At 49.2% G+C, this 24336-nt stretch overlaps 1 protein-coding gene and 1 long non-coding RNA gene across 2 annotated transcripts; one reads left to right on the forward strand and one right to left on the reverse strand.

The window, feature by feature from the left end:
- Positions 1-1476: 1476 nt before the first annotated feature.
- Positions 1477-4857, reverse strand: LOC140685610 (uncharacterized). Its single transcript, XR_012058860.1, has 3 exons — positions 4147-4857; positions 2427-2554; positions 1477-1934 (listed from the first exon to the last, which is right to left on the reverse strand). It is a non-coding gene; the product is annotated as an uncharacterized lncRNA (long non-coding RNA).
- A 933-nt stretch (positions 4858-5790) lies between these two features.
- ETS2 (ETS proto-oncogene 2, transcription factor) lies at positions 5791-23739 on the forward strand. Its single transcript, XM_072969195.1, has 10 exons — positions 5791-6027; positions 10107-10178; positions 12978-13089; positions 14232-14351; positions 14665-14865; positions 16398-16481; positions 17507-17731; positions 18609-18878; positions 20577-20695; positions 21535-23739. The coding sequence occupies exons 2-10, from the start codon at positions 10107-10109 to the stop codon at positions 21748-21750; spliced, it is 1419 nt and encodes a 472-aa protein (XP_072825296.1). The 5' UTR covers positions 5791-6027; the 3' UTR covers positions 21751-23739.
- The last annotated feature ends 597 nt before the right edge of the window (positions 23740-24336 follow it).

The following is a 24336-nucleotide window of genomic DNA, read 5'->3' on the forward strand; positions in this document are numbered from 1 at the left end:
GCCCCGGAGGAAGTGTCCCACCTGAGACCAGCTGTATAATTTGCCAGGCCCAGAGCAAAATGGAAAGAAGCCCCGTATTTTTTTTTTAAATGTTAAGAATTTCAAGATGACACCTGCACCCCAATGTTCATAGCAGCACTATTTACAATAGCCAAAACATGGAAACAGCCTAAATGTCCATCAACAGGTTACTGGATAAAGAAGATGTGGTATATTTATATAATGGAATACTACTCAGCCATAAAAACTGACAACATAATGCCATTTGCAGCAACATGGATGCTCCTGGAGAATGTCATTCTAAGTGAAGTAAGCCAGAAGGAGAAAGAAAAATACCATATGAGATCACTCATATGTGGAATCTAAAAAACAAAAACAAAAACAAACAAACAAAAAGCAAAGCGTAAATACAGGACAGAAATAGACTCATAGACACAGAATACAGACTTGTGGTTGCCAGGGGGGCAGAGGGTGGGAAGAGGTAGACTGAGATATCAAAATTGTAGAATAAATAAACAAGATTATACTGTATAGCACAGGGAATCACAGAGGAAAACATGTGATAATGAGTGTGTACATGTCCATGTATGACTGAAAAATTGTGCTGAACACTAGAATTTGACACAACATTGTAAAATGATTATAAATGAATAAAAAATGCTTAAAAGAAAAAGATGGCTACTGAGATCTGGTCCCACCACCTGTCGTTTCTCCAGGCGTCGAGGGGCGTGGGGGTGTCCCTGCTAGGTGTTCTGACAGCAAGTCCTGCCAGTCAACCTTGTTTTGATGAAGGTGGCAAGTGAAGGGATGTTTCTTTGCTGGGAGGGCTGGGGCGATTCCTGCGGCATTCTGGGAGAATCTTCCAGAAGATGAGTGCGGCTGGTTCTCCCAGTAGAGGGTGGGCTCTCCTCCTCACCCTCAACCTAACAAAGGCACCTTCAACCAACCAAAGTCTGGCATTTAGAGGCAAAGCCAGCATCAGCTTTAATGAGAAGAGTTGATTCACGTAATGGCGAGAAACCAGAGATACTCACAGCTCAGTGGGTCTGAAACAGACGAAGACACCAAGATTCATAAATGCGAAGAAGTGGGGAAAAAATCTTGCACCCACTAAAAAGCCATTCCTCAAAAGAATAAATGTAACATAAATATCCCAACATTTTAGTGATTTATTCACATGCTGCTACGTCTGTTATGTTATTGAGTTTTAAAAATGTTAATCCAGGTTTCATTTTGTCACCAAAAGTGGCAGGCAAATTAACTTAATCATTACTTAATCATTTGCTAGACCGACTGGCACAGCAGTGACTAACTCATCGCTTGTGTGAAGACTAGCGGTTTGGTGCCCAGTGTGCCAAATAAATAAATCAGGTTAGTGCCTGGAGCATTATTCAGACCAATATACTGGGGATCATTTTGTGATTCAGAAAAAAAAATACACACAACTGCAAAATCATATATCTGTGCAGGTCTGACTCACACTTCAGACACATTTATTTAGGGATGATCAATTCTGCAGAACGCAATGGGTTCCTCTTACTATTTTCGTTGTTCAGACTTGCCTGAAGCATGTCATCCAGCAGCTTCATATCACAGTGGATTTTGAAGGTGGTTTATATACTCCAGAAGCACTGCCTTATAAGGGAACACAGCTGCGTCAGGGAGGCAGTGGGGGCAGGACTGGACGGTGGCCCCAGCCCGGCTGGGAAATCATCAGATGACTGCGGACAGGGAATTAATCCCCTCTGGACCTCAGTTCCCTTATAACGACAGCAGATGGGCTCATGCATTACCTCTAAAGTTTTTTCCAATTTTAAAATTCAGTGTTTCATTTGCTGGTCTCTTGTCACCAAAGGCACGAGGACTAGAGTGGAACGGGGGCTCCTATTGGCGGCATCGGTCTTGGTCTTAGTCCTTGATGTGGAAACAAGATCCTGCTTAGAGCGTAGAACAAGGCAAGGGTCAGAGGTGGGTGAATGGATTGGCTGGACCATCTCCCCGGTCCCAGTCCCAGGGGAGCTGCTGCTCATTTATCACCACCTTGGACTTAATTATGTGCCAGGCATTGTTCTGAGTGCTTAAGAGATCTTAACTCATTGAACTGTCAAGTAGCCCAAAGAGAAAAGGCCCACTGTTATGCAAACTGGGCAGAGAAGGAAACTTCTCTGGACTGAGACCCAGCGAGGCTAAGGAATTTGCCGGGGCCTCAGTGGGACGGCTAGTGAAAAGCTGAGCTGGGATTTGACCCCAGGGAGTCTGACCCCACAGGCTGCCCGTCAGAGGATAAGACCACAGGCCCTAGGTAGTTATCATGCCTACCTGCCTGCCCACGGGGAACACAAGGGACAAATAAGTGAGGATGCCAACAAGCAGAGGAAATCAACACGGGACATCAGGAGAGGTTCTGATCTCGGGGAGACACCCACGTTTGCTGTTCCCGGGCATCTTAAAGAAGCGGGTAGACACTTCTGGCTCTTGTAGAGTTTGGGACCATCTTGTTGGGGGTGGTGCTAGGTGACCCGAGGTTGGCCTGGATCCTGGTACCTGTGCTGGCCTGCAGATGGGTAAGGACAGAGGGCAGCTGGATGGTGTCTGTGTTGTGTGCATATTTGTTGTGTGTTGTGGGGGTAGACGGGGGCGGAGAAGCGCAGTTATAAAGCTTCGTTTCATCTGTTCCTTGACCCCAACATGTCTCTGGAATAACTGCAGACAGATACCACCCAGTGACTGCAGGATGAATGGTCAGCAAAGGACACACAGGGTCTCAGAATATGCATGAATTATATTATTTCTGCCTCCAAGGGCATTTTCTCCTCCACTGGCCCCCAGCCTCCAGGATTTCCAAAGTTTCACAGTAGTGTGTGATTTCTGCAGAATTGGGTACCTCATTTTTACTTCTTTGAGGGCAGGGACTAAGCCCTTACTCATCCGTCTCCTCAGCAGCTGACACTGTGTTTGCTGAATGAATAAATGATACACCTCAAACCAAATGACGTCTGTTTAACTCGCAACTGGAAACCACTTCCAACTGTCTGTTGACTACTGATTTGGACTGGAAAGTAAATACAGATGTGTTTCTAGGGAAACATTTTCATTATTGTTGGTTTTTTACAGGACGACTTGGTAAGCTAATCATTTTAATAATTATGTCTGGATTCTAAAGAACCCTAATCTGCATTTTACTCTCTAGACATTTAGTATTAACAACGCATACATTCTCCTGTAATACCTGCCTTCCTCTCCTTTTCTATGAACTTCCCCCTTTCTTAAGGAAAGCGTTAAGACTACTCTTAAACTCAAGGTGACACGGCATATCTGGGCATTTCACCCCATATGCCTCCTGATTTTTAATTTCCTTCTAACACCTTCGACCTTTGATCTTGAAGTACAAGGGCCGTACTTTTATTAGGTTTAATTTACTGGAAAACCCGATGTTCCTTGTGAATCAAGCCATAATAGTCAATGAATAATCACAGGCTTCAGCCAGGCCAGGTTTTAGTTCTGCCGAGTAACTAGGAAACTGACTAATAACAGGAAAGTAAAAAAATGTTAAAAACCTTGATATGGTCCCAGAAATCGGATAAACCATTTTACTATGAGCGTGTGACTGCCCACGGCTAGAGGGGGTCAGCCATCAAGCAGGACCCAGGGCAAGGGGGCTGCTTGGGTGAGCCCAGGGCTCCTCAGAAGGGGACTCGGGGAGCCGCAGAGGCCTGGGTGGGAGTCAGAGAGTCCAGGCTTGCGTGTGACTCTGGCTTCCTCTCTGCAGCCTCCGCACCCCTTTCAGCTCTGCAGCTTGTGCAGCCTGGATAGATTATTTCCTATGAGGTTTCACACATTTACATCCGAGAGGGTAGGGCTGGCTCCCCTCCCCCCATGTTTATAATATATTTTTAAAGAGTTTTTTCATAAACTGCCCCCAGAGAGAAGCTTAGAAAAGGACACTCAGTAGCTATATCATTCTGAGCCTTTCTCGCCCATGTGCTCAACATGTACTTTACATATTTGTAAATGCCCATCACAACCCAATTACAGGTTCCATAATCCCACTTGCTTCTACAGAGGTGAGAACTGGCCCAAGGTTTAGCGAGTTAGAGCTGAGCAAAAGTTGCTCGTCAGGAACAGATTGTCTCCAAACTCCCGTACCTCTTCTTTTGACATCTTTCTGCTCAGATATGTCGGAAACTCCATCTCTCCCCTGCCTGCATCAGCTCTTCAAGGAGGAAAGTGACTCTGAACCCCTGATCACCAAGCACTGGACACCTGTGGGCGCAGAAGCAGGTGCTGTGGACGAGACAGACCCACTTTGGGCAACCGAACTTGACCGAATGGCTGTCTGCACGAAGCTTCTCAGACACCATCAGGGCTGTGTGAGTAGTCTGGGGGAAAAGACCCTCTGTTAGCTGGAACTGCAGCCCCAATGAGTCAGTATTTTCTGCTATAGTTAAAAAAAAAAAAGTAGCATACTTTCCACGTCTCCATGGTAACTTACTATGGATCCGTATTCCGTTTATGAAGCTCCTTCCTGACCTATCTGTGATTTCTGATCCAGGCCACGGAGAAGCCATCAGAATCATTTCAATCTGCCAGAAATAATCCTCCCTGCACCCGGTTCCTTCAGCCGTGAAGACCCTGCCCCTGACCCATGCAAGGGTGATACCTGGAAACCCTCGGGTACCTGGAAACATTAAGGTGCAGCAGTATCTCAATTATCCGGATAACTCCGGATTTAGGGTTGCCATGGAAACTGCGAACCTTGGCAACCGAGACATGAGGCAGTTCCTTTCCCTTCACAGCACTGCAGTCCCCAAGACACATCAACTTTAAACCTGGGGCCCTGCCCAAGCTGGGCTATTTTATTTTATACCCACCTTTAGGAATCTAAATAGTTCTCTAAATAATGAAAATCTGACCTGAATCTGAATAGGAAATGTGCATTTTTGTAGCCGCAAACTCAAGTATTTCCTGCTAAAAATGGAAACCAGCAGTATGGGTGACGGTTTTGACCGTAGCTGGGAGTCAGATAAACTCGAGTTTCAACCCTGAATTTCCCATTACCCTAAGGGCCGATTCCCTCATATTTAAGGAGGAGGCAATAAGGCCTGGGAGAATTATCACGAGCATGAGCCCAGGGATGCTCAGTCAAGGCTGGTATGGCTAAGGCACCGCTCAACTCTAGGGGGAGCCACTCACAAGGAGGCTGTAGGAATGGGGCTCCCGGGAGAGGGCCGGGGACTCCGTGACCTACAGAAAGGCTCGGTTTGTACATCTGTCATCTCATTTAGCGTCTTTTCATGGCAGAATGGTCGTAAAGCATAAGCATAATCAGAAATTCCAAGTCCACAAGGAGGGCCAAGAACGAGTCCCTTACTACCCAAGCCCGGCGGCCACTCGGTGGCACCAGCACCACGACTCCAGTCTTATCAGGGCACGTCTGGTGTTAAAGCCTCCGGACCAGGGGAAGAAACCAAGGAAAGACACTCTTCCCGAACCCCTGGGTCACACAAGGGCACGGGGCGCCAGGCTTCTGAGTTCCGGGCCCAACGCGGCCCTGGAACCGCAGTCCAGGGACAGAGAAGAGTGACAGCCGGCGTCCAGCGAGGTCGGGCCTGCAAGGAGCGGCTCCGCCCCCTGCTCTTCTCCTCCCCCCTCCTCTCCTCGGCTCTCCTCCCCTCTGCTTCCCACCCCCTCCCCTCCCCTCCCCTCCGCCCCTCCGGTCCTCTCCCCTCCCCCTCAGCCCCTCCTCCCTCCTCCCTGTCGTCTCCCCTCCCTCCTGCCTCCTCCCTCCCACCCCCTGCTCCTGAAGAGCGCGCGGCGACGGGGACCGGCCGGTTACTTCCTCCAGCGGCGGCGCGGAGCGCGGTGTCGCCCCAGCCCCGAGCGCCCCGAGCCCGCCCGCCGCCCGCGGCCGGTGCCGACCTCCCAGAGCGCCTCCCTCGCGCGTCCGCGTCCGCGCCCGCGCCCTCCGCGGCGCGCACCGAGAAGCCCGGGCCCCGAGCCGCCGGCGGCCCTGCCCGGAGCGGCGCGGTAAGAGCGGGGTCTGGGCGGCAGGGGTCCGGCGGGCGGGGGTCGGCGGGGAGCGCCCTGCGGCGCCGGCTCCTCTCCCGGGGGACCCGCAAACCGGGCAGAGGCCGTGGGCAGCGCCGAGGTCCGGATCCCGGGGCGCAGCCGTTGTCCAGGCAGGGTGGCGGCTGCTCCCTGGAGTCGGGGTTCGCGAGTCCGGATCCGATCCGCTCGGGGCTCATGTTCCGGGTGGCCGGGTGGCTTTGGGGGCGGCGGGCAGGGCGCGGGGTGGGCCGGGCGGTGACGCGCGGAGCCGGCTGCGAACTTGGGCCGCGGGCCCCGGCTCGCGGAGCCGGCTGGGGCGGGCGGGGCGCGCCGGCTCGTTTCACTAGCTTTTGTTTTAAAAGGAAACGCGGGCGTGGTGGGGGGGCTCTTGCCACTGGGCGCCCGGCGGACCTGATTTCGCGAAGGGGGACGCCGGAGAGGGTGTCCGAGGGGCCCCGGAGAGCCCAGGCTTACGGGTGGTTTACGGGAGGGCGCCGGGCCCGGGAAGATCTGGGGCACCTGGAACACCTGGGAGGCTGCGTTTCCCCGAAAACACGCCGATCCCAACCCTCCAGGCACCTGCTCGGCCACGTTCAGGATCCTTCCGTTCGAGCGAGACCCCTCAGGTGCCCCAGGACCTCCGATCGGGGCCCCTAGGTCCTGCGAGACAAACAGTGGGAGTCTGTCGGAAATGGGGATCTGGGTGCGCAAGGCTGCCTTTATTTAAATTCCCATTTTTACAGCATTTTGGATGATAGGGTAATAGCGTTTCTGCGTGTATGATTTTTTTTTTAAGCACAGGAGATTTTTTTTTTAATATTGGCCTGTATTCAATTTTAGGGTATCCTAAAATAGTAGTTGACATGCTACTTATTTAGAAAGTAAAGAAGTGAGCAGTCCCCTTGGAGATAGGGGTAATTTATTTTAATTTACCACTAAGAGATTATGTTTGTTCCCTACGGTGGAAGCGCCTTTTCGCTGTCTGCCTGCCCACACCACCAATCAGAAAGATAAATCTCTAAGTTAAGGTCTATTAAAATTCTGAATAATATCACAGTACAGTAACTGCCAGCGCCCCGCGTCCTGCAGGGAGGTAGGCACTCATTTTTGGGATTAGTCATTCCTCCCTCTAAATTGATAACTTTCAAAGAGAGAAGCAAACCAATCATAAGAAGTGCGTTTTGGGTTCGTTTTTATTTCTCCCACTCCTCCCCATTCCACATTTACCTAAATACAAATCTGGGCTCTGATCTCACGTAAGTAATCACTTATTCCCATAAGGATACTGTTGTCCGGCAAGTTCTTCTTGTTTTAAAATTTAACCACTCTCAGCCCTTCCATTTCTACCATTTCCCCCTTTCTCTCTCTTTTTTTTCCTCAAAATCAGCAGTCGATAGGGCAACACTAAGAGGACCTTAGTGTGAAATTGACTTCTGTGGAGAAACTTGGCCCGCCTGCCGCCTTCACAAGCTGTGTTGAATAAAATAAGTGAACTTAAATTTGATTAGTTATGTGTTTGCCACAAACCATTGGTAGAGCACTTTGATTCTACATGGTTTTCACAAAACAAATTAAAAGCTGGACAACAAAAGAATTCTATTCTGTAGCTAGTAATTACAGCTCTTTATGTGGGAGTGGTAGACTGCCTTTCCTTCTGGTATTTGTACACAAAAACCAGGCGAGGCTTTTCATTACCTTCCGCATCCATCCTCCTCTCTCTGTGAGGCTGAAAAATGTAGCATAAAATCTGTAAAACCTGGGAAGAAGACGGATCACTGGCAGCACCCAAGATGTCCTTGCATTTTGGTCTCCTTTTTGAGGCTTGTTAAGGTAATCAACAGGTGACAGGACTTGGTTCATCCAGATCAATGACATTAGCTCCACATTAAGGGGCATTTCACATTATAAGGAGTAGAGAGCAGGGGCCTAGTCTGATAGTATACGTGTGACGTCTCTGCTTTTTCTGATGTGCTGGGAGGGGCAGGAGGGCCCAGGCCTCATCATTCAGGTCATCCTGGCACATGGAGGAGCTCAGGAGGTAGGGCCATACTCCACTGGGGTTTGGTCTGCACTATGCCTCTTAGATGGCCCGCGGTTGCTGTGTGATCCTGGGCCAGGTACCCGAGGTCTCTGGGCCTCTGTTGCCTCACTGTATGATGGTATAACATCTACCACTCAGGGATGTCAGACGATTCAGTGAGCGGGGGAAGGTGTGGTCCCCCAGCTCAGGCTTAGCCTTTACCAAGTGGGAGTCTTCCAGGGCGGTGACCATCAGTAGTGAATATTGATTCTTGAGTGCATGTGGATGACATTGTCCACCAAGTGGAGATTCTGGGCAAATGTGGCCACTTTTGTACCCTCTGGACGCCCCTGCCCCAGGAATATTGTTTTTTGTCAAAGCTTTTGAGCCTGCACTGGCCACCATGATAATTACCCGCACTTAAGGTATTAACAGCCGTCTCCAGTGCCTCTCGCCTCCCCTGTGGCAGTGACTGTCCTCCCACGCTGCCTTTCCAGCCAAGGGGTGTGTGTGTGCGTGTGTGTACGTGTGCCTGTGTATTGAGCTGCTGGGAGGTCTGGTTTAGCCGCAAGGTTGACCATAAAGAAAAAACAAGAAAGTACAAACTCGAATTAAGTAGTTACGGGAAAACAGGCTGTTGGCCTCCGCCAGTCAGTCCTGTCTATTGCACAATATTTTAATTACTCAAAGTTCGTGGTTGTAACAGGTAGGAGCACCCAGTGGCGACCGCAGGGTGGGCCGTTAGAGGTACCCCGTAAAGCTTCCTTCTAGACCTGCAGTTCATGGTCAAGGAGCCGGGGGGGGGGGGGTTCCTGTCACTGATGCTCGCCTAGGTTATCTGAAAATCAGCTTTCGTTGCTCTGTTTTTTTCTCTAACACCCTGGCAGGATTATCAAGGTACATTTCTCACTTATTAATATTTAACTTAACCGACCAAACAATTACATTTTAGGGCCCCCAAAACATTTTCAGATTATTACAGCAATCACAAGTCACATGCAGAACTGTCCAACTGTAAGTCACACCTGTAACTCAAAGTTTTCTAGTAGCTACGTTAAATAGAGTGAAATAGGGGAAATGAATTTCAGTATATTTCAATTAACCTAGCACATTTAAATTACATAAACACACAGTCAACATAAAGTTAGTACTGAGATAGTTTACTTTTTTCCTGTGAAATCTTTGACATTGGGGTACATTTTACACGCAGAGCACATCTGAGTTCGCCCTTGCCCTGGGCCAGGCGCTCAGTTAGCCACATGAGGCTGGTGGCTACACATTGGTCTCTGCAGGTCTCAGATAAGCCCAGGCCTTCAAAGCAAGCGAGGCCGATCCATGATTAGAACTGCTTCCTCTTGAAGAAATGCAGGCTGAGCCACACACAGCGCAGACGCATTTTGCGCTTGGGTGCCCTGGGCCGCTGCAGGAGGGTTGGTCTCCCTTTTATCAGCCTCCTGCGCCTGTGCTTCCTCACAGATTGCAGTGGGGAGGGGGCCTCCAATGCAGCTTTTCAGCAGAATTTCCTGGGTCCGGATCTTCCTGTGAGCTTCCAGGGGCAGGGCATCCCTGCGGCTGGCGGGCACGCCCGCAGGTTAAGCTGACTGCCCCGGGGCAGACAGGAGGTGGCCCACGGCCCACACAACAGAGCCCCCCAGGCCCTCACCCCTTGGAGTTGACCTTGGAATTGGCGGTAGAAAGCAGATCTCCCACTCCTCTGCTAGAACACAAGCTCCCTGCTCAGGTCACCCAGCCAGGCTCCCCAGGAGGTTCTGAGCGAAGGCAACTTTATCTGTGCGCCTCAAATCTAAGTGGAATTCAGTGGCAAATCGGCATTATTATTTAATTACTTAAATAGCATCCCCTTTGTGAAAAGAATTCCTGGCATTCAGTTTTGACTGACCTGTTAGGGCTGCGGAACTTGACAGACTCAGCCCAAATTAAGTGTGAATGTGGCCAGTGCAGACTTCTTAAAAAATGGACTTGGTTTGTCCCTCTTTGACTCTTTCATTTCTTTTCTTTTTTCTTTTCTTGTTTTAAGATGAATGATTTTGGAATCAAAAACATGGACCAGGTGGCCCCTGTGTCCAACAGCTACAGAGGGACACTCAAGGTGAGTAAATAAGTCTTAATTAAATTTAAAAAAATTAGAAAATACAATCTCTAGGAGTAAAAAACAATGGGCTGGATCCCAGAAGGCTGGTTCTAGCCTTAGCTTTTTAATTTACAGGCTGTGTGACTCTGGACTGTTTGCTTAATCTCTCTGGGTCTCAGTTTTCTAGTCTGTAAAATGGGTGTCCTGGTGCTTGTTTGACTGGCCCTCCAAGATATGCAACCATTTAATTCGTAGATGGTGAGGCCTTTGTAGTTTACTGCTGAGGCTCCTACCAGGTGAAAATTCCTATGAATTCTCAAGAGAACAGAGCTGTAGAGACTATCTGTTCTGTCCATTCCGGGAGTTTCCTTGGGTGACGGAAAGGCTGTTTAAGAACTGACGTTAAAGAGCTGCTTCTCCCGTCAGAAGCGGCAATGCCCGCTGGGATGTAGGCAGCCTGTCCTTCCTGGCAGGACCGTGCAAGCTGATGCAAACTGAAAAACAGATTAAAGATGAAAGAGCCGTCTCCACTGCATAATAAACAGATTTCATGTCGCTTCTGTCTCAATCCCTTTGGGAACATTCTTTAGCAGCAGAAACGGATAATTTCCCATTTGCCTTCTCCAAATGTGACTGTGAGATTTGATTTTTTTTTTTCAGTGTTGTATAATAAACATGTCTCAGAAGCAGTGATTTTTAGATTGGCCTCCTCTGAGCTGAATGTTTTTGTACAATGATATGTCTCTGGCATGTTATGTTTTTCTCTGTGTATCATCATGAGATTATTTGTCTGATAGAGCCCAAAGAGGCAAAATCTGGCACGGGCCTCTAGAGTATCCATGAAGTTTATCAAACTTCAGGCTAGTGAGTTTTTTGGTTCAATTTGTACAGACGTTTCCAGCGTAGCGGAAACCAGACAAGAAATTATGATACTAAGTTTGAAACGACACCTCTAGAGAGAAAAATTCTGCTATAACTTAAGGGAGTTTGACGATGCCCATGTGATTTCTGGGTTTGGAGAAGAAACTCATTGCTGAAATTGATGTGTTGAAATACGCAGCAGGAATTTGTCTTGTCTTTGGCTTCCGGTTTTAAAAAAAAGAACAGTCAAGAGGACGGTCTGGAAAGGAAAGGCATTTCTTAGTCACCTGGGCAGTGCTAGTGGGAATTTTAAAAAATCCGTTGGCTCTTTCACCAAAATTAGGGCTGCTATAGGGTACTTTGTAGATCTAGGTAAGTATTTTGCACTTGCTTGGTTGGTTCTCCCCACTGTGGGTCTTTGGACATCCTTGCCTTGGGTTTTTGGGGGCTGGTTTCCAACACCATTGGGACATCACTGACTCGAGTGTTTTGGGCTGAGCTCCAGCTTCTGCCTGTCCTCTTATGTAATGCGTCATTCATTGTTCCGCACTTCTAAAAAGAAAGCATACAGACCGTTTTAGTTGTAAATGTGTTACACATTTTTTTAATTGATGACTCAGCAGATGGGTCATTGCGTTACACATAACATGGGATTTCCAGCTTAACGTTGGAAAAAAAATAACCTTTCTTCACGTTTTTCCTCAACAAGTGAGGCAATGATGAATCAAGCCTTTATCTGTTACTTATAAGTGAGCCTTGCATTAAAGGCTATTTAATTTATAAATATTAGATGAGATTATTAGAAATCTTCACAATGTGACGTTTATCTTTCTCTGTGTAACTCTCCTCCTCTTTCTCCTAAATTATAGGTAGTTTATCTTTAAACCTATTTCCTTTGGAAATCTTTCCCTTTAATGTATGATGGGGGGGTCATTTTGAATATACTTTCCTTGTACAGAATTAAGCCTTAAGGAATGTTCTCATATGGAATAGCGGAGGGAAAACTTCTGGTTTCAGTTAAAGTGTTTCATGGTAAACATTTCAGAATAAATGCTTCCACAGATAAAGTAATATAGTTCCTCATTTGATTTTTGGTTTCCAGTCGCTTGCCTTTTGTTTTAACTGCGGTGAGCTGAAACTGTCCAGCCAAGGGTCATTTTTCTTCTATACTCAAGTTTCTCTCCCGTGTAGCTTACAAGGGCCAGGTGTTTGGACCAGGTGGTCTTTGAGATCCCTCCCTCCCAGCACTGCTCTAAGATCCTCTTGTTTTAAGTTAGTTTACTTAATGTATTCATTTAAATTGGTTAGGCCATTAAAAATAAATGCCCCGGCATACCTGTGGCCCTGAGGCTGATTACAGGCACACCCTGTCAGGTGGTACAGATGGTAGTTCGCTATGCTGCATGTTTTACACATTGAAGGTTTGCGGCCACCCCGCATCCAGCAAGTTGATCGGCACCGTTTTCCCAACAGCATTTGCTCACCTCGTGTCTCTAGGTCACGTTTGGTAATTCCCGCGATATTTCAAACCCTCCGCCGCAAAATAGATGAAGGTTCAGATGATGGTTACCATTTTTTAGCAATAAAGTATTTTTTAATTAAGCATTGTTATTTTTTTTAGACATGATACTCTTGCACACTTAATTGGCCATAAACGCGTGTCACTTTTCTACGCACCTGGAAACTACAAAATTTGTGTGACTTGCTTTACTGCGATACTTGCTTTATCGCAGTGGTCTGGAGTGTGTCTCCAAGGTGTGCCTGTAAATCCAGAGTGAAGTATAATCACCTTGACCCTCTCCGAAGTCTACTCAGGCTGTCCTAGTCCATGCGCCACTGTATAACTGGTAGTTTAATTGGGGTGCCTCAGTGAGACTGCCCATGAACCACTTTTAAAGTAGATCATTAAGTAAGTCAGAAATCACGTTTTGGTTTTCTTTCCATCTGCTTCTGCAGCGCCAGCCCGCCTTTGACACCTTCGACGGGTCCCTGCTTGCCGTTTTCCCCTCGTTAAATGAGGAGCAAACACTCCAAGAAGTGCCAACAGGCTTGGATTCAATTTCTCATGGTAATTTGTTACTCAGACTTGACAAATTGAGCATGATGTCCGTAAGTTGTCCAGTTAATAGAGAGATGGCAATTCCTAAGCGACGAACGTCGGTGTCTTGAATCTTGAGTGTGAAGAGTCAGGTAGAGGCCCCGCACCGGAGAAGACAGGTTTCCTTTTTTACACATGTGGTGGCTGGTGTCCTCACCTGCCAGACACACCCCAGGGAGAGCGAGTGCCCTGCTGGGAGCAGACCACAGCGGGGCCCTGAGCTTTCCCTTGGGCTGCTTCCAGCTGCAGCCAGCCCAGCCTCACCTGCCAGTCTGCTGTGTGAAGCAGGCCAGTGGACGTTAAAATGCATCCCAGCTTTTCACCCTGTGTTTGCATCATTACATAGATCATCCCTCCGCCCCCAACTCCGAGTTTTGGGGCAAAAAATTACTCTTGCCTATCGTTACCCATCTGTGTTTGCTTCCGGAGCTGTTTATTCTTTTTAAAAGAATAGCACGTTGGACGGTGCCTCTGCCATTACTATGATACAGTTACTGGTTGGAAACATTCCAGAGGCTACTTTGTCATATGAAGTAGGTGCTAGAGAATACAGCGCAGAAAGTTAATGAAAACACGTATGCTTGCATAAGCGTGCTGCCGTGTGACGGTCATTTATCACACTTGAAATTGCTGAGGGAATCCAGAGAAGGTGGTTTTTCAATAAAAATGGAAGATGTGCGGACGTCACAGGTGCCAAGCACGGTGTGTTCCCTTTATGCCTGACGTCCCTTTGCCTGCTGCTTTGTTTAGTGGAAGTCGCTTCCAGGTTAGGCATTGACAGCCCCTTAAGCCATGGTGTTTCTTTCGTTGTCTAACATTGAAGTAAAGCCTTAAATAGAAATATTACCTGGGCATCACCCCTTTATGAAGTTTTGCAAAATAAAACTTGAGTTTTAGTTGAGATTTTTTGTAAGTGTAGTTCTGAGATGTGTAATGTTTTCTCGGTTTCAGTCAAAAACATTTTTTGTTAATATTTATACTCTTCTGAGGAATGATGCTGAAGGTTTGAGATCAGAATTGTTCTTCCCTAAAGACCAGGATGTCCCCCTGCTCGGTCCTGCCTGTGTTGTCGCCGGCTTGAACTCCTAACGTCCTGGGGTTTTCTTTTCCAGACTCGACCAACTGTGAGTTGCCTCTGTTGACCCCGTGCAGCAAGGCTGTCATGAGTCAAGCCTTAAAAGCTACCTTCAGTGGCTTCAAAAAGGAGCAGCGCCGCCTCGGCATCCCAAAGAGTAGGTGCTGCTCCCCGGGGCCGCTTTCTGCGCCTGCGTCGTCCTGGACGGACGCACTGTGCTGCCGTGGCTGGGATGGCTTGTTCAGAGCATCTTGCAAAGGGTGGCAGAGGTGTCATTTAGCTGGGCCAGTTTTTATTTCCAAACGCAGCCAGCCAAACACTGCTGTTAGTGTCTCAGAACCTTCCAGGGTCTCTCACGCATTTTCCTGGACTTTGGTGCCCTTCTGGGCTCAGCGGGTAAATCAGGAGCCTCTTTGCTCTCACTGCCCCCTTCCCCTCACGTCTTCTGTCTTTTCTTCCCTCCCTGGTAGATCCCTGGCTGTGGACTGAGCAGCAGGTGTGCCAGTGGCTTCTCTGGGCCACCAACGAATTCAGTCTGGTGAACGTCAACCTGCAGGGGTTCGGCATGACCGGCCAGGTGTTGTGTAACCTTGGCAAGGAGCGCTTTCTGGAGCTGGCACCCGACTTTGTGGGCGACATCCTCTGGGAACACCTGGAGCAGATGATCAAAGGTACCCACTGAGCAACTGGCCTCTCCCGGGAGGGGTGCACATGGCGGGGACCAGTGATGGCGGGGGGCCGTGCTCTATAGCCGTAGGGTCAGCGTTTCAAGTGATGGAGGGCAGATCGTCTGAAAACACCATTGGAATGAGTCAACGACCTGGCAGAGGGGATGGATTTTGATTCCACTTGAGTGCGTGTTGGGGGTGGGGGAGTGTGAGCCACAAGGCAGCGGCCTTAGTCACCAACTTGTTCGCTGTCACCAGACATCATGTGTCGGAGGCGAACATGGTGGCTCAGATGGGGAGGTGAGGCAGCAAGGTTGCCCAGGCTTTGGGGCCCACCTGACAGAGCCTGTAGCAATCAGGCAGCCTCTGTGAAAGGGAGCCTTTATTCAGATAAGCTGTGAATTTTATAGTAAATTTTCCTAAGACCAGATGGAATCCAACAAAAAGATTTCTTTTTTCTCTTCCTGTTTTCTCTTTAGGTTTTGTTTTTAAACAAACATGGAAGTAATTGATCTATATTCACTCACTGACATACAGAAACTAGCCTTTGAGCAAAAAAAAAAAAAAACTTTCCTCTTACAGAAAGTCTTGATTTTGACCTTAGAAGAGTGTTGAGAACAATGTTAAAAAGTCATTGAGTTAAACAGGAAAAGCATTATCATGAGGGATCATTCAAGTTAAAAATACAAGAAAATAAGCCTGTTAGTGGAGTTCAGGGAAATAGGTCCTCATTTAATTGATTTTAAACTCTGAGTTTCGCCATCTGTTACAGACTCAGAATCGTAAAAAGATCTGGGGGGTGTCTGCCAGCCCCCTTTAGTTACGGCTTCTGAGGGCCAGGGAAACTTACTTTTAAAGCCCTCAAACTTTCCCTGAGTTTGGACAAGTCTGATCTGACAAGTTCCTGGGGAATCTGTTTGTTGGCAGTTGGTCCTGTTTTGCCATTTGTCGGCGTGTGAGTCTGTGTGGGTCTGGCTTTGTTGGGGGAGGGGCGTGGGGTTCAGGGTGTTTGTAGGAGGTAAACGCATGCAGGGAACGCAACCTGGTTTCCCTTCAAAGTTCCCGGGCACGTGTGTCCCTGTTCAGACGCTGTGGGCCTCTTTCTGTAGCTCCCCCTCCGCCCCGGACACACTGAGGAGCATAAACCTCACCAGGGCAGGAACTGTGTCCGTGTTACTAATCTATGGGATTCCAGCCCCTGGGGCAGGGGGTACTTGATAAGCATCTAACTGTTGACCACGTGGATAAATTCAATACACCATCTAGGTCTCTCAAATTATGTAGAATATTTCACTCTGCCAGGGACAGCATTAATTTTGGAAGACTTTTTCTAGTTATTAGAAAAATGTGTCGCTGTCTCTGGTGCATTTAAACAACATGATTACATGGAACACCGTTGGATTAAATGTAAAGCATTAAATGCATTTCATTTTGCTGAAATAACCATAGAACAGTGATTCAGAAAGGAACGTCTTTTTTCTTGTTTAGTTTTAACCCCGATTTGCAATCTTATGTGTCCTGTGTCTCTTTTTCAGAAAACCAGGAAAAGACAGAAGATCAGTATGAAGAAAATTCACACCTCAACTCAGTTCCTCATTGGATTAATAGCAATTCGTTAGGTCAGTGCAATTAATTCTGCCCTTAAGAGCTTGGTTTTAAGTCTTCCTGTTTGACTTATGGAAAGTCCACAGGCAAAGTTTAGACCTGTGCTACATCCCATATGGTGGCCACTCCCCACCCCCCAATCCAGACCACTGAGCATTTGAAGGGTGGCTGGTCCACAGTGACATGTGCGATGAGAATATAATACACTCCCGTCGGATCCGAAAGTCTTCGTAGGGAACAGGGAGTGTAAATATCTCCTTAATAATTTTTAAAATTTTGATTACATATCAAAAGGATAATCTATTAGCTCAAGTAAAGTGTTAAAATTAATTTCACCTGTTTTCCTTTTAGTTTTTTAACATGGCTACGAGAAAATTTAACATGGCATCAGTGGCTTGTATTATCTTTGCCTCATGTGGTCTAGGTAATTTATAGAGCAAGAGGCAGAGTGAGCCGACTGCTGGGGGCAGATCAGTGTGACAAACAGAGGTGGCGGGCACAGGAAGTGTGTGGACAGCAATACTAAAGTTTGTTTTGAATTGTGGAATTCAGAGAGGTGTCAGGCAATTCAGGTCCTTCCTTCTGGTGGTTGACACCAGTGCGTGTGGATTACGGTGGTCCCCGGCCGGCGTGGGTAGGGTCACTGGAGATGTTCCCTTACGAGTCACATACTAGACGGCAGACCACTTAGTCTGCCTGAGCCTTAGTTTCCTCGGGAGCCGAAAGAGCCAGTGACCCTGTCAGCGTGAGGCTCACGTGGACACAGTCAGTAAACGAGAGATGTAGAAATATTCACAATGCAACATTGCACCCGGGGTCCAGAGGCTGCAGGCATTTTGGAAAGGGGCCCGTTGACTAAGAAGATAAATTGTTCGAGAAGAGGAGGACTCCGTGAAAAACCTTCACGTTTCCACCAAGGGCTTGCGGGGGACTGGTGTGCACAGAGCTGCTCGAGTTCTGTCCGGTTTGAGGTGTGCGGGGCCTGAGGTTGTCCCGTTCAGGTCACCTGACAGCTCTGCCGTCTGTGGTTCATTTCCAGGTTTCGGCGTGGAGCAGGCTCCCTATGGAATGCAGACACAGAACTACCCCAAAGGCAGCCTCCTGGACGGCCTGTGTCCGGCAGCCTCCGCGCCCAGCACGCTCGGTCCTGAGCAGGACTTTCAGATGTTCCCCAAGGCTCGTCTCAACACCGTCAGCGTCAACTACTGCTCCGTCAGCCAGGACTTCCCGGGCGGCAACTTGAATCTGCTCTCCAGCAGTTCTGGTAAGATCCAGGCTTCTAAGCGCTCCTCTCATCCGGGCTGTTGGTCTGATTCCCGGAGCCACAGTCAGACTGTGACACAAGCTTCTTAATCGGCCGTCCCGTGTTCAGCCATTGGACGAGGTCAAGGGCTCGTTCGCTGGGTCACCGTCACAGGCAGTTGGTGCTCAGCGGGCAGATTCCTGATGTGCCTCAGGCTCAGGTCTGGGTACTGGGGTGTCGGGTACACGACGCAGCCCCTGCTCTTGCAGCCAGATTCCTCCACCCACGGTGATACGGGGGAGACAGCATGGGAACAAATAGATCTCTTTTTGTAAAGTTACATGTATACCGTGCACAAAGCTCAGGTCGAATTTTCCCGTATGCGTGCCTGTCTAACAGCCACCCAGACTGAGACGGAGAGGTTGCCAGCACCTCACAGGGCTCCCTCATACCCCTTCTCGGTCGGTAGCATCCCCACCCCAGGGGGATAACACCGACTTTCACCATCAGAGTTTTTCCTGTTCTTGAACTTGATAGGAGTGGAATCGCACCCTGGGTTCCCTTCTGTGCTTGTTTTCTGCTCCCCATGTGTCTGAGACCCCTGCACGCTGCTGGAGGCGGCGGCCAGCTGCCCGCTGTCTTGTGTAGCACCCAACTTGAGCTAGACTGGACGCACCCGTCCCACCGTGGATGGAAGGCGCCCTCATGTGGTGCGTTTGCCATCAAGAACAGGCGGCTCAGTTTCAGGGCATCACGAACAGCCTGGGTGACTCTGCGCCAGCCCAGCGAGTGCCCGAAGCGGGGTGGCGGGGACGGCACTGCCGCCATCCGTGGTCGGCAGGGGCGCAGGACACCTCGCTGCCCTGGAGGAGTCAGACTCGGTGCTTGTCTCTGCCAGGCAAGCCTGGGGACCGCGAGGCCCCTGAGAACGGAGCCGGCGCCGACAGCTTCGAGAGCTCGGAGTCGCTGCCGCGGTCCTGGAACAGCCAGTCGTCCCTGCTGGACGTGCAGCGGGTGCCCTCCTTTGAGGGCCTCGAGGACGACTGCAGCCAGTCCCTGTGCCTCAGCAAGCCGACCGTGTCCTTCAGGGACTACATCCAGGAGAGGAGCGACCCGGCCGCGCAAGGCAAGCCAGTCATACCGGCGGCTGTGCTGGCCGGCTTCACAGGTGAGCGGGCTGCGCCGGGTCCCCGCCCCTCCCCGGCGCCCGCCCAGCCCCGCGCCCACGTGTTTTTCAAGGGCGTGTCTTGCGGGTGCCCGGCGCGTGGACACCCCGCGTCCCGTGAGTGGGACGCAATCCTGCCTCCAAGCAGTCCGTGTCCCTAGATTCTAAAAAGGCCGACCTTGTAGGGGTTTTTGATGTGAGCTCCTCGGCGTGGGGACGAGCCCACAGGCCGCCTCCTCACCTGGGATGTGCCTGGCCGTTCCCAAGAGGAGGAGCAGCAGGGGACACGGGCCTCTGGAGGTTCAGCTATGACTCACCCCTGCCAGGAATGTCAGAGAATGTAAACTGGCCCCGGGAGGGGCAGCGGAGCCAGCCTCAAACAACACAGGGACTGTGTACCTTGTCTTGCTTCTAAAACTCCATCTCAGTTTTAAGGTTTGGGTAAGAGCTATTCTAGGCCAGGGACAAATATTTAAAGCTGTTTTTAGAAGCGGATAGTTCCAGTGCTTTAGCGAAAAATAGCAGAAATTTTTTTTCATGGCTTCATGTGTCCTTAAATGTGCCTTTTTTTTCCTTCCATATTTGGGCCATATGGAGCTACTGGGGATTTCAAAAAATGCCTACTTTAAAAAAATCCAATAGGTTACAATGAGAATACGTAGGCATCCGTTTTTTCTGCTGTGTGAAACAAACAGCCGTGAAAATGCATTAAAATACTTAGGTTGTGAAAACGGCTGTTAATTTTTGTACGTGGGAGTCAGGGCCTGATAAGAAAGTAAACAGCGGTGGTGCTGGTGTTTTTCATCTTAATATCTGTTACCGTTTGTTGCCTGACAGCTCTGTGTGGTTAACTGGGCGTGATGGGTAAACCCGAGGGTGGCCCAGCACTGGTGGTATTAACCCATTTTACAGATGGGGAAATGGGCTCAGGGGAAGACAGCTGTCTGGTCATACAGCTCAGACAAACAGCCTTTGAGCCTTGGGGAACAGCTCTTGGATGGACACGTGACCCAGGGCAGAGCGCCTGGCTGCTGAGACACAGGATTCTTCGTCTTTAAAAGATTGATACAGTGATACTCAGCTTCACAGTGGCAGAGGTTCTAAGTATTATCAAAAAAATGTTTATGAAAAGTCCTTTGGAAAGCATGTACGTCACCAGACAGAGGTGGGGAGACCGTGGACATAGCTCCAGATGCCCAGATGCCTGTGGAGTAAACCGAGTCCTGGATTATGTAATTTACCCACCATCATCGGGCAGAAAGACTCATCATGGGATTCCAGGAATGACATGCCTCACTCTGTGTTGAAACGCCCCTTCAGCTGCCCCCACTGCTGTCCCACGGGGTGTTTCTAGAAATAAACCTTGAAAGTTATTACATAAGGAACAATTAAACAGGATGAGGAATTTTGATGCCAAGAGTTGGTGGCCCAGAATTTTTTTCTCCAGAAAGACCAAACCCAGCCATCCAGGGCCTCGTGACCTCTTTTCCAGGAGTAGGAGGCGTGGAGGAAGCCCTGGCCTGGGTGTCTGGCCTCCTCCCATTAAAGCATCCAGGGCTGTCACCAGCACCCAGAGTCACACCTTCTTACTTTGGCACCCAGTCCAGAGCTGGGTCTCACATTCTTTGTTTCAGCAGGATGACGGAAGCCTTGCTATGTTTTGAATCTACAGAAACAAATAACCTGCCCCTGTCCCCCCAGGAAGCGGACCTATCCAGTTGTGGCAGTTTCTCCTGGAATTGCTCTCCGACAAATCCTGCCAGTCCTTCATCAGCTGGACCGGGGACGGGTGGGAGTTTAAGCTGGCCGACCCCGACGAGGTAGGTCCAGCACCTAGGAAATCCGTCTCCCAGCTCTAAAACCCGATTTCGTCACTTGGGGTTCCCAGAGTCAGTTCTCTGGGCACAAGAAAGGGTTCACCAGGGCACAGATGAGAACACTTCTACACAAGGCATTTCTGACTGTCGGGGAAACGTGGAGTCTTGTTTTGCTGATAAACAGTGTCTAGTGTCCCCTGGTAGTGCACAGGGCAGCGGGCGGGGTTCGTTCATCAGCGTGCTCTGTTGTCTGATCCAGAGGCGCAAGCTGTAAACCGAGGCCCTCGCCCGACCACCTGGAAGTGTCTTAGGAAATTTGCCTGTTAACCCCGGGGGGACTCAGCCGCTAGTTGCTCCATGCCAGCCCTCTGGCTGGGCGTCCGTGCCCCTCAGCTGAGCTTGGCAGAGCTGTACCAGCGAAATCAGCGGGCAGGTCTGACACCAGCCCCTCCAGGACCTTGGTCTCTGGCACAGGTAGAGTGCGGTCTGTCGCCTCCCCGATTCCTGGGGGCAGAAGCATCGAGGGCTGCGCAGCGTCACGTGGCTCCAATCCCAGTGGACGTGGCGGTTACGTGCGAACCCTGGAGGTGGGGGGACCCCCCTGATTCCTAACCCTTGACTCCCAGAGGTTTTTCTGAGTGAGAGGCCTCACCTCCATCCTCAGACAAGCAGCCGGGGGATGCAGTGCCCAGGGAACGTGCTTGAAAGCGACTGCAGCTCTGCTGTCCTTGTATGGTTGGGTCCTGGCAGGCGAGCACGCGTCAGAACCCTAGTCGGGGGCGAACGTCATTCACTGTTTCTTAATCGTCACACAATTGAACTCCTTTCCATCCATCCCCCAGGTGGCCCGCCGGTGGGGAAAGAGGAAAAACAAGCCCAAGATGAACTACGAGAAGCTGAGCCGGGGTTTGCGCTATTACTACGACAAGAACATCATCCACAAGACGTCGGGGAAGCGCTACGTGTACCGCTTCGTGTGCGACCTGCAGAACTTGCTGGGCTTCACGCCCGAGGAGCTGCACGCCCTCCTGGGCGTCCAGCCGGACACGGAGGACTGAGGCCGCCCGGGGCCGTGCGTGGGGCCATCCTGACCCGCTGCTCTGGGGACCCTGAAAGCTGGGATTGACGCGTCCAGGAACGTCTCCGGGAAGCAGTGGCCTTATTTCCTCCAAAACCGCGGTTCTTCGCTGCAAGCAGCAGGGTTTCTCGCTTCTCAAGCTGCTGACAGGAACACGCTCTTAGGATGCTGTTACATGAGAACGGCCGGGAGAGACACGCTGGGCAGCCGGCCTGGCCCCGGGCGGGCTGTGTTGTGACAGGGTCGCTTGGCCGGTGGGGAATTCTCCACAGAGCGAGCGTGTCGTGGACACACGGTTTGGGACTTTCTTTTGCCTCTGGCAACCAGGAATCGCAAATGCAAAAGAGGTCTCTGGTTCAGAGGGGAGGAGGGGAAGGAAACAATCATGCCATTTCAGAAGTTAGTTTGTATATATGACTGTAATCTTATAATTGCTGTCAAAATCCTCTAACAGTCCTATTTAACAGAAATTGTATATTGTAATTTAAAATAATTATCTAATTGTATGTGAAAGAAGAATGCAGACATCCAGTGTGTATTCCATTTTTTTAAGAGCACATGTGGCGTTTTGCAAACATTGATTCTGCCAAGGGCAGACCAGGGGAGGCTGTAAAGTGTGTACTATTTACATGTAACAGGCCTACAGGAATAAGGTCTAAGGGTTGATTCCCGTTTTTCATCTTTTGTTTTGCCTGGGTTATTCTCTATGGCAAGGACTTTGTACATTTGGGAATTTTTATAAGAAACTTAATGTTATTATCTGCGGTCTCATCCGGCCCCTTTGCTTCTCCTTTAATTGTAATGTAAAAGCTATAAAGCAGTATTTTTCTTGACAAATGGCATATGTTTTCCATTCTATGCATGCCTTTAAATCAGTTTATACACGAAACTTATTTTATTTTTCAGTGTAACTGTATTTCCCCAACCGCTAACCTCCCCGGCCAGCCATTTCCTTCCCGTGCCCCACCCCCAAGCCCCGAGTTATTCTGTATGATTAAAATAAGAATCCTATTTTTGGAAATAAGCGACTCCTTTTCAGAGATCAGGAGGGATTTGTGTAGCAGCTATTTTTACTGCAAAAGCAATTCACTGGAAAAAAAATTAATTTGTAAGAAAGATTTATTTTTATCTCCCTGTAAAGTTAACGTATTGTACAGAGCTGAAGGTTCAGGGGGAGGGCATTCTGGGACGTGAGTGAAGCATGATTTGCCTCACCCTGTTCACCTGCCGAGTCTTGGACTCTCCAGATACCTAGCTGCTCTTTTCTGTTCAGCATCCACAGGCAGAGAAATTTTTTCCCCTTATTTCTTTCTAATGCAAAATGGCCAGAGGCGAAGAGAGGGCAGACCAGAAGGGAACCAGAAGGCACTGGGGTCCTTCAGGTGAAAACGTCTTAATCATGGTGGAGACTTTTGTCATTGTTTCAAAGGAATCCCTGGGTCAGCGTGTGCTCCTGACCTTTGTAAATGATCGAGTCAAGTTCACAGCCTTCAGGAGCAGCGTGAGGGGACACGGGCCAGCAGTGACATCTCTAAAGAAGACTTGTTTGTGCAGTAAGACCAGGGGTTTGGGTGGTAGGACCAGCAGAGCCGCTATAGGAACCACTTGGTCTTGGTGCCCACACAAGACCGTTTCCAGCATCTTTAAGCACAGGATGTTTTTCTCAAGCAAGACCTGTTTATATCTCCGACATCTGCTTGTAACATCAACAGACTTGGGCCTGGGAACATCTTGCTGCTGAAAAAAATCTTATTTTTAAGATTTTTAACAGGAGGTTGAACCACATGAAAATTGCCTATGTTGGTCTTTTTTTAATCGACAGAGTTGGCAGTTTCACGTGGCTCAAACCAAGAGTTCTGGAAATGCAGTCCATGATAAACCTTTTGGCATGGTAATGAACAGACCTTAAGTATAAAAATTTTGTAATTTGGCTTCTTTCTCAAATAATAAAGTATTTTGTTTATATAAACTCCTCCTTGTCAGGGTCTTCATTCTTCGGTGGAGTGGGGATGCTGGGCTCAGAACTGCCCGCCACTCAGTGGCACTCGGTCATTCAGAGTCACATCTCCTCGTCACTAACTTCACACACTCATTGCCTCGTAACTCGGGACCAAGCTGGAACCACCTGTGAGCCCTTACTGAAGGAGTTCCCAAACAGTGTTCCTTAAAGTGAAAAATTCTTTCAGGAAGGGATTAGAATAGAAAGATTCAGGTGTCTTGTCTTTGCCAAGGGTTTGGCGGAGATAACAGAAGAGATCTGAGGGTGTTTCTATGGAGAGCATTAGGATTTAAGGCTCAAGGACTTTTGTAACTGGGGTCACGGCTCTCGTGGAGCTCCGCCATTGCCGAGACGACTAAACAGAGGTGGGGTGATGGTCCTCGGACACTTGTGCTCAAACCCATTCCTGGGCTTCTTTCCACTCTCCAAAATTAGCAAGGATTCCAAGACCTTCGGTGGTTCATGTCAGTGGTGAGCTGGGGCCAGCTCCCTGTGGGCTGGTGGGAGCTGATGGTGCAGGTGTCTTCCCAGCTTTGCATCAGTGACGTATTGGTAGCTTGAACTTGG

This window comes from Vicugna pacos, chromosome 1, assembly GCF_048564905.1.
Source record: "Vicugna pacos chromosome 1, VicPac4, whole genome shotgun sequence".
NCBI classification, from domain to species: Eukaryota; Metazoa; Chordata; class Mammalia; order Artiodactyla; family Camelidae; genus Vicugna; species Vicugna pacos.

Excerpts from the sequence above, each read along its gene's own strand:
- ETS2 (XM_072969195.1), top strand. The coding sequence starts at position 10,107 with ATGAATGATTTTGGAATCAAAAACATGGACCAGGTGGCCCCTGTGTCC. Across the intron at positions 10,179-12,977 it reads GCTACAGAGGGACACTCAAG|CGCCAGCCCGCCTTTGACAC; the intron begins GTGAGTAAATAA and ends CTGCTTCTGCAG. Across the intron at positions 16,482-17,506 it reads GATTAATAGCAATTCGTTAG|GTTTCGGCGTGGAGCAGGCT; the intron begins GTCAGTGCAATT and ends GTTCATTTCCAG.